Here is a 20,742-nt window from a genome sequence, read left to right as displayed (position 1 = left end):
GCTTATTGTTTGATCTAGGCCCTTAGGCCTCTGAGGTGCGGGGCTATGTCCCTTGGGATTTCTTCTTGGTTGACATCTTGTCAATCAAGTGATTAGGTCTCGGATAGGCATTTGTTGCTTTAAAAAAAAAAAAAAAAAAAACTACAAATTTCTCTGCATAATTTCCCAAAGCTTGGCATTTCATTGTCAATTTGTTTACTTCCAGATTTCAAGGCTCTCCAAGCAAAACCAGAAAAGGGAAATAAAAAATTGAACCCATATGAGCAAACCAAATTCTCTAAACAACAATTCCTGCAAGGACATCATGCACAGTAGATTTCAAATGGTTCAGTGTGCTAATGTCAATACACCCAGAGGAACAATAAACAAATAGATACACACAACCAAAAATTTGCATACAGTAAAGTAACGCGATAAAAAAAAGGTACAATACAATCTCTTTAATTCTTATATAGTTATCTGCCTCACATATGAACTGTAGCTGCTTTTGAACTTCCGGAATTCCGAACTTGCAGTTGTCTTGTGTCTGGGGTCATTATCGCGGGCCTTAGGGATAAATCACTCCCTCTGCAGAAATTATGTACGTATACATTAACTTTTGGAACAGCATTATCAACGAACACACACACAAACAGAGAGAGAGAGAGAGAGAATGGAAGGAAGGAAAGCGTCATGTACCCTCGAAATACCAGACCTTTATAGCAGGTCAAAACTCACTCAACATACAACCCCACTTAATACCAGATCAAACCTCGCTTGACACCTGTCGACTCCCTCGAACAGGCACATGGGATTTTTTTTAATCGCAACCATCAAACGCCTCTCAATTCACATCACATTTCGTTTTTCTATCCCTAAGCTTAACGTCTTTAGGTTACACAGTGTACGCAGCTTCTCTGCATTCCCGAGAGTTCATTGAGTTTATTCAGCTTTTCATGCCCTCATAAAGGGATTTCTGTGTTAACAGTTAAGTACACCCTTGCAAGACTACCCTACGCATCTTCACATGAATTCAATGATCTAGATCAACGTTTCCCACTTCCAAACCTTCACTCATTATCTTCTTCACAACCATCCTTAGGTCGTATGGGAACAGCGTTGCGCAATAGATCAAGGCAAGAAGCTCTTGGTGACTACTGAATTAGACGAGGCTGACCTAAAACTGCATGGATTGGAAATCAAAGCTCGGGGAGGTTTGTGCAAGGATCTCAGAGTCAGGGGAGCTTTATTATATACATGAGATCAGGCTCGGGTAACTTTACATTCTACTTCAGATCAACCTTAAACAAAAATCCAAGACTCCTTTCAATCTCTACTCAGACAATTGCAGAAAACTGGGCATTCTGTGACACTACCACTTATATCTAAGGTTCTTAATTCTGAGCACATCATATATGCGGAATTTAAAAAGAGAGGCATTTCTGGCAATAATGGAAGGAACGCCACAGGAAACTTTGTTTGTCCATGCACATAACGACATAATAGGGGAAAGAAGAAAATTACCCTTTGACGTTTGGAGCTCGGTGATGGTGGGTCGCCACGCCGATCTGACAAGGTCCCCCTATCTGAATTCTCCTGAGCCTTGTACATATTCGCAATGATCAGTTAGAAAGCCCAGGATAGCACACTTCATATTTGATTCTAAAAATAGATGTCCTAATTTCATCTTTATGGAGTCTGTAAACAAACTCACTTGTGTGGAAGAAGCTCGTATCGTTGTATCCATAGTTTCACTGCCTGCCTCTGGTGGTGCACTACTAGACCGGATTTCTGTGTTTTGAGATATAATGGGCATGATTTGACGTAGTAAATTAGACAAGAAAATTCCTTCATCACCCGCTCTTGGTGCAGCCTCTCCTGGTGCAGCCTCCTGAGTAGTGGTAGTGCCCTGACTTGGTCCCATGTGACCTGCAGCAGAACTTGTATCCATTCTCTGGAAGCTGATGTTACCAACTCCGGGAAATATGGACCTCAGTAACTGATCAAGTCCGCTGGGAATCTGTGTAGAGTATCCTTGACCATTTTGTGTTGCATCACCGGGAGCGTTGGCTGAAAAAAAAAAAAAAAAAAAAAGGAATGTTTTACATGTTTAACATTATGTTTCTTGTTCTACTCTTTTAAATTAAAACTGAATACAGATGGGCCAGATAAATTCCGACAATTAAAGACAGCTGATGATAAACACTATTTTAAGGCAGGAACACATGCCAGAGTATAGTGTGCAAGTTAGAGCCCTGGCTTTTAAAGAAATGGAAACCCGAAAACTCATAATGACCAAATAATGAAGCATAGATTGTCAAGCAGTAACCAGCAAGAACCATGACCTTATAAATAAACGTTCATTTGTCTATGAAGTTTGAAACATCCAACTCAACAATTTGCTAAAATTTTGCCAAACAAAGCAAGGTCTAGAAGAGACTTCTTAAAGTAGTTAGTATCTAAGAAGCATGGATACAATCACGGCACAGAGATGTCATTTCTTAAAAAATTGGAAATGGACATGCTAAGGACATGTTGAATATAATAGATTCTTGAGACAAACCGGCCAACTTTCTAGACAATGATAGATTCACTGAAAGTTTCACAATAAAAGGAGGATCATTCTAAACAATCCAACAAGAGAAAGGAAACCGATTGAGAAACTTGAATATACATTAGGTACAAATTCCCAGAAAAATAAAAAATGTTATTTCTATCAAGTTAAGGATAAGGGGAATTTAATTAGCCATCCTTTTTACCCTACTTATTTAGGTGTTCAGCCTAATGTGTTCAAATACTTATTTTTTCATCCTCAAATTCAATTAAATCCTAAACTACCCTTTCTTTCTCCTAATTTTTCAAATCTCTCTCTTTCCTTTTTTTTATCTTTTCTAATTATCTCAATTCTCTCTCCTCTTTCAAACATTTCTCTCACCTAATCCTAATCGTTTGAATTTTTTCTCACTCCTAATCTTCTCTCTCATATTTTCATTTCCCTAAACTCTAAAAAGAAAACACAACTCCTACAAAAACGAATGTGTAAGCCGAAAAATATGATCAATTTCCAAAACATGGCAAAACCTGATCGAGGTAGATGAACAAAACAAGATCAATTAAAAACATGACAAAATCGAAAAAAGTGTAGGTTTCGATCGAGGTAGATGAACAAAACATGATCAAATAAAAAATATGACAAAAATAAAAAAACATGACAAGTTTTGAGAAGTGTAAATTTCAATCAAGGTGAGGTAGATGAACAAAACATCATCAATTCACAAACATGACAAAAATCGAAAAACATAATACCTAAACTGAGATTCCGGTAATGGCAAGCAGCGGCGGAGAAACCGAAACACACATTCCGGAAAATTTATAAAATCACCATGAAACAAAAAAGATCATGAACACGTATCAAAATTGTGCCCATGAAACTACACTAAACTGAAATAATGACAAAATTTGAAGAAACCGAAATACACATTCCAAAATCATGACAAATTTTGTGAAATCACCATAATCATAAACACGTATCGTAAAATCATCTCAACGAAACTACAATAAATAGAAATCATAACAAAATTGAAGAAATCAAAACACATACACCGAAATCATGACCAAAATAAGAGAATATTTTTCTACCATATAGGTACGCACCACATTCCTACTTCTTTTTGATTGTGCTAAATCAATGTTCAACCACAGTGCATCAATTTGGCGCGTCTCAAACTCAGCTTGCTCGAGAGGAGAACGAGAGAGTGGGTAGCGCTTTTGTGGTGGTATCCTGTCTCCACAGCAATGGATCGATCTGAGCATGGAACGCCGGAGTTAAAGGTGGGGTAAAGCACATCGCCATTCTAAGCTTGACTCTGGAATCGTGGCAGCGGCGACGGTGGCTAAAGGAGAAGGAGTGAGAGAGGACGGTGGGTGTTAGAGGATGAAGAGGGAGAAAGGCCGGCGACGAGCATGGATCGTCGAGCAGCGATGGCGGCTAGAGGAGGAGTGAGAGAGGAAGGTGGGTGTTCGAGGCGGAGGAGGGAGACAGGCTGGTGGCGAGCATGGATCGTCAAGCAGCGGCGGGACGATATCGTTGGTTGCTGCTCCGGCGGATCGCCATTCTTCTCAATCAGTTCATTGTCGACGATGGGGATTTTCCATTTTTTGGGTTTTTTTCTCAGAGCTTTTTTCCTGATTATATGGCGTAATGGATATGTTCAATCCTGAGGTGGGTATAAGATGATGAGGAATTTTCGGGATGAGGACGGGATCATGGTCTAATAATTTCAAAATATTAGTCCTGTGTAAATCTCAAAATGATCTATATAATATAAAAAATAATATAGGGGTCAACATTAGTGGAGGGTGTTTTAGGTATTATTTAAAATTCAGGATGTCAACTTAAGTATTTAAATCTAATAGGATGAGTACTTAAATAAGTCTACGAAACAGGATGACTATTTAATTTCTTCTAAGGATAAAAACAGGGATACAATTACGATTATGAAGATACAAAAACAGCAGTCACTAAATAAGTATCCATGAATTTTGACCACGTCAAACCTTTTATAATTGCACTTTGCTCTCTAACCTGTCCTCAGCATATACCCAGCGTGCCCAACTACTAAAATATATTTTAAAACCCAACACCTATTTGGCCGTGTCCGAATGTGTCTGTGTCCAGATAATGTGGGGCACGGATAACTCGGGGTAGAAGAGTGTGTGCTTCTCATACAGAGAGCAAAGCCCTTCCAAACAGAGGCAAATCCAACCTTCACTAAGCTGTCTTAACCTAAAGAAAGTTCCAGTACTAAGCCACATAAAGCAAAGAAATCAGGGTAGAGGAAGTAAGTGTTAAGTACTTGAGTTACCATCCACTCCAGGTATTCCAATGTTGTGCAGTGGTGCTGCAGAATCAGGGTGGCGCTGTTGCCTAGACTCCACACCAGCAGAGAGACGCTCGTCAGGTACTTGAGAACTGCTTAGATTATTCAAATTTCCAGAACCTAAGTGTTGAACTCTCGCAATAACTGGATACAGTAACCCCACTGAACCATGAGATGAATCAGAAGGGGAACGCCTGACAGAAGCAGGTACTGCTGCAACCACAGTCCTGATAGGGACAACCCTCACTTGAGGTTCCCTGGTGGAAGATTGAAGTCCGCTAGCAGCTTGATGAATGGAACTTCCATCTCCAGAAGTTGATAAGTTGCTTTGCACTGGAGACTGCTGTGCACCAGCTGAATCCCTTTGATTAGCATTGGGTGGGGGGATTAATGGACCTAAGAGTAAAATTGACATCCATAAGGAGTTATCTGATTCCGGGTTTAACAATTATACGTAGAAAATGAATTCTAACCACTCAAAGTACAATCCTATATTTTCAATCCTTTTTTGGGTCCTCTCCTGTTTTGAACTTACAACAATGCCCTTTCGTATATAAAATAGTAAATTGAGAACTAATAAATAAAATGGTAGATTTGTAATTTCTACAATAAATAAAAAAAAAGGAGTGCCAATTTACAAAGGGGAAGAGCTAAAATCAATTCCCCCAAAAATTTATGCTTGTTATTACATACACTAATAGAGAGAAATATTGTAAACATCGTATGGAAAACCTAAGACTACTGATAAGAACGTTACCTGTTCGTATCCTGATGTCTATATTCCTTGGAAGGAAACCAGATCCAAGAGAACCCAAGCCAGGTTGTGCTGCTCCCATTGGGATTGCCCCAAAACTTGTCCCAGGTTGAAAAGGAAGTGGCTGCTCAATTTGTATTGGAGTGATGGAAGAGAGAAGGAAGGAGAAAGGAAGGAGGGAGGGAGGAGGAGGAGGGGTGGGGGAGAGGGTTAAAAAATTACGCATAAAACATAAAGAATTCAAAACCATGTCAAGCATATTACCTGAACCATTATAGGATTGGGGCCAGACGTTGATATAAACACAGCAGGACCGGCATTAACGACAGCATCACCCTGAAAAAAGAAACAAGTAATACTTTCCTGAGATTTATGGGACCAGATATACTGTGCCCTGTTTGCTTGTCTGGATTTTTGCATCGGATTGGAATACAAATTCAAGAGGAACCCAATTCCCATCTTTCATCAGACCTTTTGCTGTTAGATTAAATAGCCATCAGATATCAGATTCCACACGACATGAGATATACAACACCTTGCAGGATGTGGGATTAACCAATTATTTTTGCCTCCCCCAATGATCTGATAGGATTCCATATTCTATAGGATTATATCTCCATTAACTCTAAATGCAGTCACCCAAACAGACCAAAGTGTCAAAGAACTATTTTTTTACTAACCACTGTCACAAACAACACAAGTTAAATGTTAAGTGAGAAAAAGTGAACAAAATAAACGCACCGGCGTTTGGCCCATTCTTAATGTCATGGTTGTGCGGCCAAGCTCAAGTAGCAAAGCACCTAAGTTTTGCAAAAGAACTCCAGATCTCATTGCATTGGATTGGATGCTCGTCCTTGCCAAAGGATCAGTCATATTTGCTTGATCCTCTAGTTGTCTTGTAAGTTGCTGCAAATATGAAAGAGAACCATGCCAAAAGTTTGTTAACATCTCAGATGCATGATTCTACTACATCTTTTCATTTAACAGCTTCAAGCTTCCTTCCTCGGCGGGAATCAATAGGGAGGGACAAACGAGTCCAAAGCATCCTTCAAAGTTTCTTCCCATTACTTTCATTTTCTGCTTCCAACATTTTCAGCAATACGTATTTCCATTTCATATTCTTATGATTGGGAGATTTTATATTCCCACTTTCATTATTCTAGAATTAGATTTTGACCGGGAATGCTTATGTTTTGAGTTGATTTTGTTTTCCTATATTATTAGGATTCTTGGTTCACAAGCGCTAGAATTTCCTTTTAGCAAATTTCTTATAACTAGATTCCTAGTAGCATTAGGACTATTTTTATATTCTCAATACGTGTTGATCTATTATTCCATAAAACTTCAGTGTTTACGCTAGTCCTTGTGTTTATGGTGATTTATCTTGTGGATTCAAGAGCCCTTTGGTAAACCGATATCTAACCCATTCGTTTACCAAAACGAGATCTAGTTTTCCTTACACTACAATGCTGTGTCACACTAAAAGTAAAAGAAAATATAAAAGAAGAGAAAATACTCATGGTGAACAACAAAAAATCCAGTGGATTGCTTAATATCTAATAATCTTCTGGCCTGAAAGATTGTTGTCTATTAAATTTTGCCCATAAACTTATTTCAGTTTTATTTGAAAAGAAAAACTTGCCAACAAGAACATGATTTTCAAGACTAAGTCCACTCTAAGCATGAATAGTTATAAAAAAGTATTTCAACACCCTATAAATCTTGAATATTTACTAATGCAAAATGAGTTTTTAAAGGTTTTGATAGTTACAAGTCCTTAAGAGTAGAAAAGAGGGATGATTTTAGAAAATTAAAATTATCATAGGTCTTCTGAAAGTTGACTAACTGGATAACTTTAATTTAAGAATACCGTATCAAATCCTTCATAAATCAACCAGAATTCGTGTCCTTTATCAATGTCTCTTTTTTGTCAGAATCTAAATACCCGCCCCTGTTGTCCATAGTAATGCATACTGTTTCCAATATCGGTAACATTTCCTAAAAGTAGTACTCCCTCCGTCTCACTTTAAATGTCCACTATGGGAATTCGTGCATTTTCAAACCCCAAAAAGATATACTTCTATATATATATATATATATTTTACACCAAATTAAAGTACTCAATGACTACTCTAATTTGGTGTGAAAAATTAAAAAAATAATATATAGAAATATATTTTTTTGGAGTTTGAAAATGCACCGATTCCCATAGTGGCCATTTAAAGTGGGACGGAGGGAGTACTACATTCACATTTGAGGTGGTCGAACAGAACCAAAAGCACTCTCTTAAATTACAAATCTAACAAAAAACAAACCAAATTAATTAGTCAAGTGCTTACAGACAGGCAATCTGCAGCTTGGTCGGTGAGTATTTGTCTTGTTGACAGCATCACTTCAGCCAAAGAAGCTGGTGTTGGGAGCCCTCCCCGTCCAGCAGCTGAACGTATGGCAGCATCATAATCTTGTCCGGTACCAGCAGCTTGAGAATTATTGCTCTGGCCTCTGACTGCCAAATCCAAAAATACTTCAATGTAAACAATTGAAAAACAAAAAAAGACTTCCACTGGGAAAAAAAAATAACAAAAGGAGAGAGTTCTGACCATTTCCACTGAATTCTTGCCTCATACGAGTCAAATACTGGGACAATGTTGTCACGGAATCAGGAATCACCTACAAACACGAGAGAGAGAGAGAGAGAGAGAGAGAGAGAGAGAGAGAGAGAGAGAGAGAGAGAGAGCTATTTCAACATGAAGATACTTGACTAAGAGAATATTTCAAATATGGCAACCATTAATTTGTTAACCACCAACTCATCTTAATGCGTAATGCCTTGTTCGGATCACAATTTGAATTTTTGGGTTTGATTTTTCAGGTAATGAGTGGAGAGAGAAATTAGGATAATAATTGGAGATAGGGGTAATGAGTGGAGAGAGAAAGAGAAATGAGAGTAATGATTAGAGATAGGAGTAATGAGTGGAGAGAGAAATTAGAGTAATGATTGGAAGTAGGGGTAATGAGTGTTTTTGAAGTTGAAATTTTTTCCCCAAATTGTGATCCAAACAAGGCATAAGCTGTTAGAGAGAGGAACAACTATTATTTATATTCTCAACAGGCCCCTCATGCGTAGCTAGGCTCTCCTCCATAAGCGGGCTAAACACATGTAGATTTTAATCATTAGTTAGGCGGTGAGGTTCGAACACATGATTTATTGCTTGCTCTATTACCATATTAGATTGTTCACTACGACTCAAGTAAACGCTTAAAGCTATTAAAGAGAGGGGGCAACTTTATTATATATATTCTCACATCAATAAAGGGATAAAATGCAAATAGAAAACGAAACAAAATCAAGAAAATCCTAGAAGGGGCAACTTGAAACGTACAGGAGGGTGCAGATCCTCCAGCGGAACGGAAGTTGCAAACGAAGAAGCAACATTGCGGGGATCAGATTGACCCCTTGAGGCAGGTTGGTCAGTTTGCTGTCCATTAGAATTTCTTAAGCCACCAAAGGGTATTCTTGAAAGGCCTTCTGGAGCAGCTTCCTGGAATTTGAAACATAACAAAAGGGGCGATAGTAATTTTGCATATGTTTAAGAGCTCAATTCTTCCCGAGGAATGAAACAAAGCTCATGAGAGTCTATTGCTAGCTCATTATTACATTAAGAAGGAATGGTTAGTAACACATCATTTCATTAGCCTGAGAGGCGGGACCGTGACCAAAACCAATGAAAAGAGTGGAGCTTCAATACAAATAAGTTTCTTATGTGCTTAGAATTCAACCCGCAACAAAACCGCTTAAACGGGAAAAGAAAATCTAGTTGGCAACGAGGCATGTCATGTAAGCAAATCTAGTTGGCAATTCATTATTACAGGAAATTGAACTATATGGACCTCATTTTAAGGGGAAAAAGAACAGCCCATTGAGGTTTTTAACATTGTCACAAAACTTACCCTGAGATCAGCCCCTTCATTGCCACTTCCAAAATTAGTGATACCGAATGAGCCAAGAACAGCAGAGACAATCTACGGTATTGAGAGAGAGAGAGAGAGAGCAGAAACATTTACACAGGTAGTTAGCACCATTTAGAATAAGATCGTTACAACTGAAGATAGCTGATATATTTACCCGACCAAAATCGGGAAGAACACCATCTCCTTGTTCAGATATATTAAAGCTCCCAAGAACTACACTGGGCCCTCCTTGATTTCCTTGACTGCTACTCGATGCTGGATCAGTTCCTGCAAAAATGGAAAAAATTGCTGCCAAAACCATTAAAAACATGAACAATCTCTTATGAAAGTGAGAATTAACAGAAACCTGCAACGGAACAGACAGTTGTACACATTTGCATATTCCACTCATCGAAGCCCTCAAAAAAGAGAGAGACAGGAGCATTCAGAACACCCCAAAAACTTGCTACAATGAACAAGAGAGTATAATAGCATTGACAACAAGTAGTGACCAATAAAGCATTTGCCACCAAGATCTGACACACATGAAAGTCCAAAATGAAAAAAAGCAGGCGTTCGAAACCTATCCATACACCCAGTGGCGCTGAGCACCCTATTTTTATTTGCTTCTATTTCTGATTATCTTTGAACACTCAACTCCTTAACTTATGAACACCTATCAGTCCAGGTAACCCATCGTTGAACAGCTAATACATTAGCTCAAACAAAGCTCACACTCCATATTAAAGAACTTCAAAAATAAATAATAAAAAAGAGAGAGAAAAAGAAGGATCTATAGGTATACTTATTGTGTTTTGCCTTCTCTCTCCATGTCCATTGTTAGCAATTTAAATGTACCAATTTATTTTCCATAACCTCTACAAACTTTTTTATTGTTTCGCTTAAGAAATCATGGACATTCATAAAAGAACTTCACTAGGTTGCAAAAATTTGTTAATTTGAACAATCTTCCTATCCAGGACTACAATAATTCATCATAACATCCAAACGATAGGCGCAAAATCAGAAGAGCAAATCCCACAATTTGTAAGCAAGGTATGCCCTACATCTAAGGATTTCTGAGTCTTGTGTCCGTCTGGATTCTTCATTATAGCATAATTCAGAGCATCCCTATCGTGTTTGTCTTACTTTTTTTAGAAATAACCTATCACCGTGTCCTGTCTTGCCCATTCCCGTATTCGTCCTTCTTAAATCACAATTCACAAGGACTCAATACTAACAAGTGGTGTGGTGTCATAGAAATTGTTCAAGTTCACAAACTATTCAAGTTTCAAATGATAAGTCCAAAACAACAAATCCGTAAAGGCAGAAGAGAGTGGTCAGCTATGTAGAAATATTGGTTTCTCAATTAGAGCATTACCAAACAAGAGTTTCTGCAGTGAACTATTATTAAATCCTATATCTGACGTATGAGCACGACAAAACACGAAATAATCTACAGCTATGGATTCCATGATATGGCAAGTATAAAATGAGTTCATATCAGACTAAAGTCAAAGAAAGACCTGGATGATCAGTACTCCCCAATGGAGGTAGCATTGGTTGTCTCACAACCATATGCAGAGTGTGACCATCTTCCACATCTAAAATCATATAATGTAAGGAACTCCACTACCCAAAGAAACTGAGTACAAACATGTGTAGATTACAATGTGTATGTATGTCAGATATGAAACCAAAAACATGAGAATCATCTACCGATCGCAGAGACACTGAAGTCTTTCTTTTTCAATCGGAAAATGGAGAAGAACCATCCATTCATTTAACTTCTTCCACATGCATGGACCTCTTGGAAGGAGAGCATATGTTGTCAAATATTCAGAAACACCAACACCTCTCTGTATTCTATGTCCATGACAAATAATCACACAATATACCCATTTTGTTATCAGCAGTTTTGAAACATCTGACCATTCCATTACAACTAGGGCAAACTTGCTTTTGAGTACATCCATAACAAGTACTTACGTAAGCAAGACATATGTAAATACCGACACCAGAGTTGTAATCCATACAGAGCTTCTGTGACATTTACAAATAATTCTTTATTCTTGAATCTGCAACTAGCAATTTAACCAATCACATGGAATCAGAGAGAGAAAGACAGTCGTAAAACCTTACATGGATGGAAGTTGAAAGGTTTAATAACGATGCCCTGATTTTTACTACATGACACTGTTTGGCTTCTTCATATTAAGCAAGCTACACAGCTCAGTTTGACACTGGAGTTCATGAAATGGTTGGTATGTACAAGCAATATCTATCAGAGGTGGAGATGACGAGCAATTTCCTAGTTGCAACTGGGATGGAAATGGTCAAATCACTCAGATTGTAGGTCACATATCCTTCTTGTCCATAGAAGCATTCAATCGAATTACCTCAATGCAGCCAATTATACCAAGACAAGCATATTTTCCAGTACACTTTACAATTAACAAGAAATTAACTCTATGTTAAGCTTCCATAATTTCAATAGGAAATGGATACGATAAGCTGACAGGAGCTGATCATCTTTCAGAACTTTCCCGCGACATATAAGGCGCTGTTGTTCAGACAATACACCAGTAACAGTAGCAATTTGCTCCTTTAATGCAGGTATGGGCACCTGCATGGCATTGACAAACAGAGAAAGAACTAAGAAGTATAAATAAGTCACGAAGCTTGACAAGATTCTAACACTATATGTGCTTCCACATGTATAAGCATACATAGCCTATTTTAAAAAACAGACATGCATTTCAATGTATATATAAACATACAGATATATGTTCGCAGATCCAAAAGATAGTGAGATATGGGTAGATGTAAAAAGAGAGTTATGCAAACCAAGATTCTACCCGATTACTTTCTTCTAAAACTGATCACTTATGAATAATTGTCTCCAGAAGAAGAGGAGGAATGCTTCTAATGTAATTTATGCTCATCATTGGAGCCACAAGGCCCAATCAATCTTATTTTAGCGCAATACTATTTTATAGAAAAATTAACTTTACCCCTCTGTAAAATATACCTCCTGAACTTTGAAAACCTACACTTACACCACCTTTTTTCCAGACTAAAGTGAAACTTACCTTCCACGTCCAAAATAACATAGTGGGACTTGCGCAGAAGTAATAATTTGACATGTTTTTCAATACTCAGAATGACACTTTTATACTCTTATATAGTTAGGTTCTGTTAGAACATGTGTGAATGCTAAGTCCCACATTAGATAAACAAAATAAAGGTTGGGCCTTAATATAATATCGGTGGCTTACTGCTTACAGGCTCAACTTTCAAGTGGGACTGAGTTCATTCAATTTGTATTGTGCATGCAGTGGTGGATCAATGCATAGGACAAACTCCTAATAGATTCGATGATACATATTACAAATATGGTAACATAAGTTATAACAAGCTTTTGTCTGGTAATAAGGAGATATATTCTCCGAACATATAAGCTGATTCAAAACTTCAATATGAAACATAACTATGATTGCAAATTCAAAATAGGAGGTGGTGCACTGGGAATGTGGAGGTGGGTAGGGAGGAGCTCGATGCAGCAGGGGGGGATGGGGAAGGGGTCAGGTAGTGTGAGCGAGGACAAAGCAAGAAGTGAAAACAAGAAGGAAAAAAAAAAAGGGAGGCGGGGTTTGGTAGATTCACCAAATTAGAAACAAGAGGTAAATTTGTCTTCTCACATTCGATGATTGTATTCCCATTTTTACTTCGTTCCAGAGTAGAGGGGATTTTAGTGTAGGGTTTCAAAGTTTGTATGAGTTGTCGTGCAAAGTACATCAGAGTAGAGTGAATTTCCCCCTCATTGTATTGCCCAGCAGTGTCAAACTATTCTGTATATAAAACAACTGTTGGATATGAAAAGGACATTTAAGGACTATGAACATTGAATACAATCCAAGTAAACATGATTTACACATTTAGTCAGTAAATGATAAAGAGCGTGAAATTCAATTACCCAGCCCCAACAAAAAAATGTGAAGCAACAAAATTTTCAGCAGAGTAGACAATGGAATAACATCGGTACGCACACATTTATCCACTCGCAGAGTGTATGTCTGAGAATCCAATGTCTTTATCTTTATCTCTATCTCAACAGTTGCTTCAGAACACTCGTTGCTCCCAGAAATCATAACTTCATCACAACCATTACTTCCCATTGTACTCAGAACTCCTCTTGATTTCGGAATAACTGCATAAGTCATGGTTAGGTTTTCTGATTTTGAAGGAATGGTGCATATTGCTAGTGGTTACAATAATCATAAAGAAAGTAAAATTTCTCTCCAATCATACCGTAGAGAATTTTATTGATAAGAAATAACAAAGTACAAGAGAGGGAGCACAAGAAGTCTACCAAACTCAAAATGAAGGAAGCAAGGGATCTCACACACTACAAATATCTGTCCAATCTAAAAGGAGGTATTGAAACCTGAAAAGAAGCCAAATTACAACACATCAAAATCACAATACAACACAACACAAGTAGGTTCATCATAAATGTCCTTTTGCAACATATCCAGAAACATCCCTTATATTGGCAACCATAAAATCTTTGTATTCAGAGAAAAAATTCTTACATATATCAACAAATTGTCAGACCTGTAAATAGAGCTGCATTGAAGATTTCCTTAGAGCAATTTATCAAATAAAATGTCATGATATCCATTGACATGTCTCCAAAGTAACTTTACTAGTACAAATTACTATCTTTAACATTTTGCAAATTTCTCGACCAACATGTTGTAACTTTTAAACCTATTGGCACCAAAATTACACAACGAAACCCATTAATAAGATAATGGATGAGCACAGTCTCTGTCTCAAACTCTGGCAAAACCAGTCGTGAATATTTAACAGAGTTACAGAAGTAAACTGCAGTCCATAAACCCAGCTTCGTTGAGCACTGAACAGACTGCACCAAACTGAGCAGAACCCATTAGTTAAAACACAACTATATTCCCATAAACCAGAAATCGCAAGCTCAATTTTCCATTATATCAATACTGAACTGAACAAAAACCATTAATCGGATAGGAATCAATCGATAAACACTCTTATTTGAAACTCTAGGAAACTCAACTATTAAAATATGTGATGGCAAGCATACACAAATCATTTACCATGACATAATACCACTGAGCACCCAACTGAGCAGAACCCATTGGTCCCAATTGATTTTAAATGCTGATTGCTGATTGATGGAGGTATGACTATAATATTTATAAAAAAGAAAAAGAAAAAAAGGAGAGGTATGACTATAATAAGCTACATATCAAAATAAAAACCATTCCACATCTCCTAGGTTTATTGAACAAGAAAGAAGCACAAAAAACATGGAATTGTAAGCGAAACAAAAACAAATTCATCAAGCACACCACAGAACCCATTAACCCCAGATTAATCCCAGAAATCAAAAGCTCAATTAAACAGAACCCATTAATCCCAGAAATCAAAAGCTCAATTTTAAATTCTATTGACGCTTCAATGACTAAACAAAACCCAATTATCAGAACTGATTGAAGTTGAACACTCTCATAGAAAACTCTACCATATGCAATCTTTTAACATCTAAGAGAAGTACACCAAACTCATTATCCAATTGAAGAAACTTTCTTTTTCCTTCACAACGGAATAAACCCTTCCAATAAAAGAAAACCTATAAAGGACCAAATTCAATCATCAGAATTGAATACCTAAACCAAACCAAACCGAGCCTTATGTCCCAATCACTTGGGGTCGGCTAATCAGAATTGAATACCTAAGCACAAAATTGAGCTAGGTTCCAGGTCAATAATTTTTAATTCCATAGAAGCTGAGATGACTGAAGTAAACCCATAAATGGAGATGACTGACCAATCTTACTTCATATACTCTAGCAAGCTCATATCTTCATAGTATCTGGGATAAGTAAACCAAACCCATCATCCAAATGAAGAGAATTTCATGTTCATGAAATCCACCACTCCAGACCCATAGAAAATGCAAAAGAAGACGCCCTAAATGTTTTAACACATGTATTTACTAGACCCCGAAAAGATTTTGTATAAGCATCTGAATTACCCATGAGAGAGAGAGAGAGATGTACCTGCTACGGAGTCGCCAATCGTCGACGGAGCAGCTGAGCTGTGGTTTCGATTTCAGATGAAGATTTTGAGGTGGCACAGTGACTCTGATTGATTGATAATATAGGGCTGACAAATACAATATATATGGTCTTAGTTTTGCAAATCTTACTCCAAAATTATTGAATATTATATCTTGAACCCCCAAAAAAAGACTTCTTAACAAAATTCCCCAAATTATACTCCTTCTCTCCCTTATTTAGAGTCCAGTATTCCATTTTGGGTTGTCCCTTAATAAGTGTCCATTTTGTAAAATTAGTGGGTAAAATTTGGTGCACTGTCTATTTTGTCCCTAAAAGTATATTCCATTTTAAAAAGTTTAGTAAGTAAAAGTGTAATAATGATGGGTAAGTAGGGAAAGTGGAGGAAAAATTAATGTGAAAAGTATAATAATAATGTCTTTTTAATAAGTTTGTGTTACAAAGTAAGACACTTAAAAATGGATGGATGGAGTACTATCTAAGGAATGTCAAAAAAGAAATACATTAAATCTCAAAACGAAATTTTAATCCGCAAAATATTGTCTAATCTACAAAACAAAATTTTGTCTAATCCGCAAAATGAAATTTTAAACTAATATCTTTTGTCAAAAATGAAATACATTAAATCTTTTATTTTTTTTGCAAGTTACTATATAAAATTTAATGATCGCTTTTGATTTATAAAATTAATTATTGTTTTGGAATAGTTCACTTTTCTTGTAACGACCCTGATTTTTGGTAAATAAAAATTTCGTTAAATATTTAAATTTTATTTTAATTACTTGAATTTGCTACAAAAAAATTCTTTTTAATTTTTATAATCCGTCATAATTAGATTTAAGTCCTTAAAAATATTCTTCTTGACTAAGAGTCTTACGTGGCAATTAGAGTTAGCTCCCAACCGATTAGTTGGAGGAACCGGATTACCGATTCACCTAGTTACAATTCCCTAACCCTAGATGAACCTTTTTGACCATCTTTGAACCTTATGAAACCCTCCGAACCCTATTGAACCATTAGACCATAGGAGTAATCATTTTATTCCTATGTTTAGTCATTTCAAACCCTAATTATGACCAATATTCCTTTACCCCTTAGTCCATAATTGTTAGGGGAATTTTTGTCCCTTGGTTAATAGACCTTTGACTTGCCAATAAGCATGACAAGACAAGTCATACAAAGAATCTCATCATTTTGAGCAAGGCTAGCTTTTGAGCAAGGCTAGCTTTGCCATGCATGCACACCTATGTTCTAGTCTTAAACCTAATAATCCTAGACTTACTTTCCTAGATTTTCTTAGATGAATATATATATATAGAGAGAGAGAGAGAAAGGCCGAATGGGAGAGGGAAGGCCGAATGGGAGAGGGAGGTGGAGTGTGTGATTGTGTTTTGGACACTTACACAAGCAACATTAATAGCCCTAAGCCTATTTACTACATGCCAACCTATTCTAGTCTTCCAAAGTACAAAGCTAACCCATGATTATATTCTTTCTTGCAAGCAACCTCCCCATAGACTTGACAAGTCCAAAACCCTTCATGATGGCCTAAGATTTGGCCTAAATTGGAAAAGACAAGTCATGGAAGGCTATGACTTGATTGAAGAGCTTGAAATGACCACTCAATGGAACAAATCCATGGGAGAGAGAGAGAGATATGGCCGGCCATATGGAGGGAGAGAGAGCCAAGACTTTTGCCTATAAATAGCAAGCTCACCTCAAGTTTCAACTCACACCTTCACTTCTTGCTCTCACTTCTCTCTAGAAACCATTTCTGTTTTTCCAGGCAGCCTACTGCCCTTTGAAAATCCTCAGTTTCCTCCCTCTTAGGTTAGTTTTTAGAGCTAACTTCCTTCGGGAAAGTTGTAGAGAACTTCGAGACCTTCAAGTTAGACCCAAGAACCACCCTAATCGGTGAAGAAATGACAAAGATATTGGCATCCGAAGTTCAGTAAAAATCTCGGATTTCCATTTCCAGACAGCATACTGTCTCTTCCTTTATCACCATTTTTCTCCTACCTAAAGTAGTTTCTAGGATCAACTTCCTTCACGAAAGTTGTAGAGCACTTCGAGAGCTTCGATTTCGACCTAAGAACGATCATGTTCGGCCAAATATTGACCGAGTTACTGCCATCCAAAGTTTGGTCCAGATTTGCGAGTTTCACCGCCCGTAGAAAACTTCCAACTAGCTTATTCGGCCCCGACTAGTTTCGGATCAAGGTAGATTATTCTTACCCCTAACTCTAAGTTTATCCTTACTCACTTACTTATTTATTCCAAGTAAAACATATGTTGTTTGATCTTTAAGAAAGAACGGTTTTCGAAAGTTAAAACGTTACCATGTGAATCGAAGTATTCATATTTTGATATTCCAAGGAGTATGAGCTTGCATACATAAATCGAATGTGTTACTTGTGGTATATTATAGAATTGGATGATCTTGTTAGAATGTTTCATGCTTACTTTTGTCCTACCGCGGAGTCTTTGCATGTAAACGAGACACGAGAACCGAGAAAGTAGAAACATGGCACCTAGGGTGTGATTAATGAAAGGAAATGTTTTCCGAGGAAGGAAATATTTTTGAAACTATATTATGACCGGTTTTGGTGGCATAATGTGAGTTGGGTGTGTGTGTTCCAATGGGAATCCGGGAAAAGCGGAACTATTGTGAGGTTGTGTGTGTTCCAATGGAGATCCGGAATAGCGGAACCATTGTGAGGTTGTGTGCGTTCCCATGGGAACCCGGACCGGCGGAACCATGGTGAGGTATGGCTTGGTTATCCGCGGAGAGGAGCTAATGCAAAATTTTGTGTGCCAATAGGAATCCGGTGCGGCGGAACCATTGTGAGGATACTCGGGAGACCAGAACGGCGGAACCGAGGTTGGGTGTGTTAAACAAATGGTTTTTGAAAGATGGATTGGTATGTGAAAATATTGACACGGTCTACGACGAGTCGCGTAGGAGAAACACAAAAATCTTGGACACCAACGATAAATGATTAACGAATATGGATGTGTCATTGTTGGCTGTATATACATGTATCATGTGGAAATCGATGATTGTATAACCTGTTGTTTGTAAGTTATGGGTTAGCGGGTATGGGTTTGTTCTGCTGAGTTTTTGTAGCTCACGGTGTTACCTTTAGTGACCCTGACATATTATATCGGTGGCGACGCTGGTATAATGTGTCAGACTTTGTAGATGATCAAGGTGAGCAGTACACCTTGGAGACCTTTGGAGCTGAAGAGCTGGCTCAGATGGAGGAGCAGGCGGAGCTATAGTTAGGAACCTTAGTTCCCTTCCCTTGTGTAATAAAAGTACTCTCATGAGAGTTATATTATAATAATGAGCCAGACTCACCTTATTTTTGTAATAAAATGTTTTCTTTAACGTACCCAAAATTGGGGGCGTTACATTTCTAAGCTCTCATTTTACAGATAGGACAATTATTTTAGGATGTCCATGTCATAGAGTGATTATTCAGTGCTTCAGGGGCCTTCTCAACCGCACATTTGATGATGACGCCAATTCATAAGTGTGGTGGAGAAGGCCATGGTGGCAATTCTCCTAAAGCAAGTAGTAATAATTTTTCTAGTGTCATAACTATTTTGGAAAATGGTTCCTCTGTTGACCGCTTGACGGGTTGTTTCTAGCATTTTTCTTTGAGAATATTAGTTTTCCCAATGGTTATATCTAGGAAAATTTTATTGTACCCATGAGTTGAATTGGATCACCTTTGTCGTATTTGATGTGGGCCCCGCAAAAAGTATTTTGATCCATTGTCTGTGCAAGGTCAAAAAATGGTTGCATTATTTATTTATTTGTTTTTGGAATAATGAGAACTCCTTTGAGATTATAAATAAGAGTATCCAATCCGGATTACAGCCATAAACAAAAATGCAACTAGGAAATACATTTCAGCCCAAACACTTATATAACGATAACCTTAGTCACGTAATCATTCAAAATGTCATGCGCTACTCAATTCTCAAACTGCGCTCACGCTATCAATCTTTGCGAGAAATTCGGGATGTGATTCAAATACGCTTTCACGCTCATGTTCACGTTCTCACCTGCACATGCATACACGCACGCGAATTATGTGGCTTAGGCTATGACAATGTGGACCAAAAGCAGATGCATGTGAAAACCAAAGGCATTCAACCTATACACCCACCACAGCATACAACCGACCAGGCAAATCAAAATGCGCTGGAATAAGACCATGGACATTGGACACCACATCAACAATAGAGACCACAACCACCTGCAACAAGAAATTAGGAAGGAAAAAAAAAAAAACTAAGATCAAGAAAGATAGAAAGAAACACAAGGAAAATACTCACAGTCCACTAATGATGGTAAATTACCTTTGATTATATGTTGTCGATAATGTTTATTATGAGCTTAGCTATCAGGGATTTCGGACATAAATGACGTCACAACCAAAACCAAAAATCCCAACAAGGTTGGCACCTTTGGCTTGGACAATCACACGCTGCTCACAAACTCAAACGACAAGGTTGGCAAGGAATCAACCAATAAAAAGAATACACCAAACAGAACCTAGACCAGATAAACTAGTGAAAACCAGGGACATGTGCCTGATAACCAATTACATCAATACACTAAATACTAGATACTAGATACAAAACATAGTAGCATATGAAGCAGCAAAACCAGCAGAAGCATAAACAAACCCAGGAGCAGCATCACCACCTCGTTAGTAGCAGCAGCATCAAATATTCAAAAACCATTGCGGCAAAGACCACTATCACACCACCACTACAAGAAACATCAGCTGAGCTGAATACCTCTTTGTGATGATCAATCAGTAGCAGCAGCTTCGTCGCCTTATGAGTAGCAGCAGCAAAATCCAACGCTGCGGAGGGGAGAAAATCACCCACCCACACCACACCCTTTGCCTCACACACCCCCAAAATCCAACGCTGCGGAGGGGAGAAAATCACCCACCCACCCATCTGATCTACTTTGTTTCCTTTTTAACTCCAAACATTCAACAATAAACAAATAGGGACGATAAAACAAATGAAAA

The 20,742-nt window shown here is 37.8% G+C and overlaps 1 protein-coding gene across 10 annotated transcripts; it reads right to left on the bottom strand.

Moving 5' to 3' along the window:
- Nucleotides 1-260: 260 nt before the first annotated feature.
- Nucleotides 261-15,818, bottom strand: LOC131317748 (ubiquitin-like domain-containing protein CIP73). 10 transcript variants are annotated; one of them, XM_058347348.1, is made up of 18 exons: nucleotides 15,668-15,781; nucleotides 15,436-15,480; nucleotides 14,420-14,494; nucleotides 13,614-13,774; nucleotides 12,073-12,190; nucleotides 11,091-11,168; nucleotides 9,740-9,852; nucleotides 9,565-9,636; nucleotides 8,997-9,155; nucleotides 8,214-8,283; nucleotides 7,953-8,119; nucleotides 6,355-6,519; nucleotides 5,878-5,949; nucleotides 5,617-5,737; nucleotides 4,836-5,255; nucleotides 1,694-2,049; nucleotides 1,504-1,581; nucleotides 261-567 (listed from the first exon to the last, which is right to left on the bottom strand). In XM_058347348.1, the coding sequence occupies exons 4-18, from the start codon at nucleotides 13,740-13,742 to the stop codon at nucleotides 559-561; spliced, it is 2,127 nt and encodes a 708-aa protein (XP_058203331.1). In that variant the 5' UTR covers nucleotides 13,743-13,774; nucleotides 14,420-14,494; nucleotides 15,436-15,480; nucleotides 15,668-15,781; the 3' UTR covers nucleotides 261-558. The 10 variants fall into 10 exon arrangements, with proteins under 10 accessions (XP_058203331.1, XP_058203328.1, XP_058203330.1 ...); XM_058347345.1 differs by having other exon boundaries at nucleotides 13,937-15,480; XM_058347347.1 differs by lacking the exon at nucleotides 14,420-14,494.
- Between the last annotated feature and the right edge of the window lie 4,924 nt (nucleotides 15,819-20,742).

This window comes from Rhododendron vialii, chromosome 2a (genome assembly GCF_030253575.1).
Source record: "Rhododendron vialii isolate Sample 1 chromosome 2a, ASM3025357v1".
In the NCBI taxonomy this organism is placed as follows: domain Eukaryota; kingdom Viridiplantae; phylum Streptophyta; class Magnoliopsida; order Ericales; family Ericaceae; genus Rhododendron; species Rhododendron vialii.
Note: the sequence above shows the minus strand (reverse complement) of the source record. Positions and strands in the feature narration are given on the sequence as shown.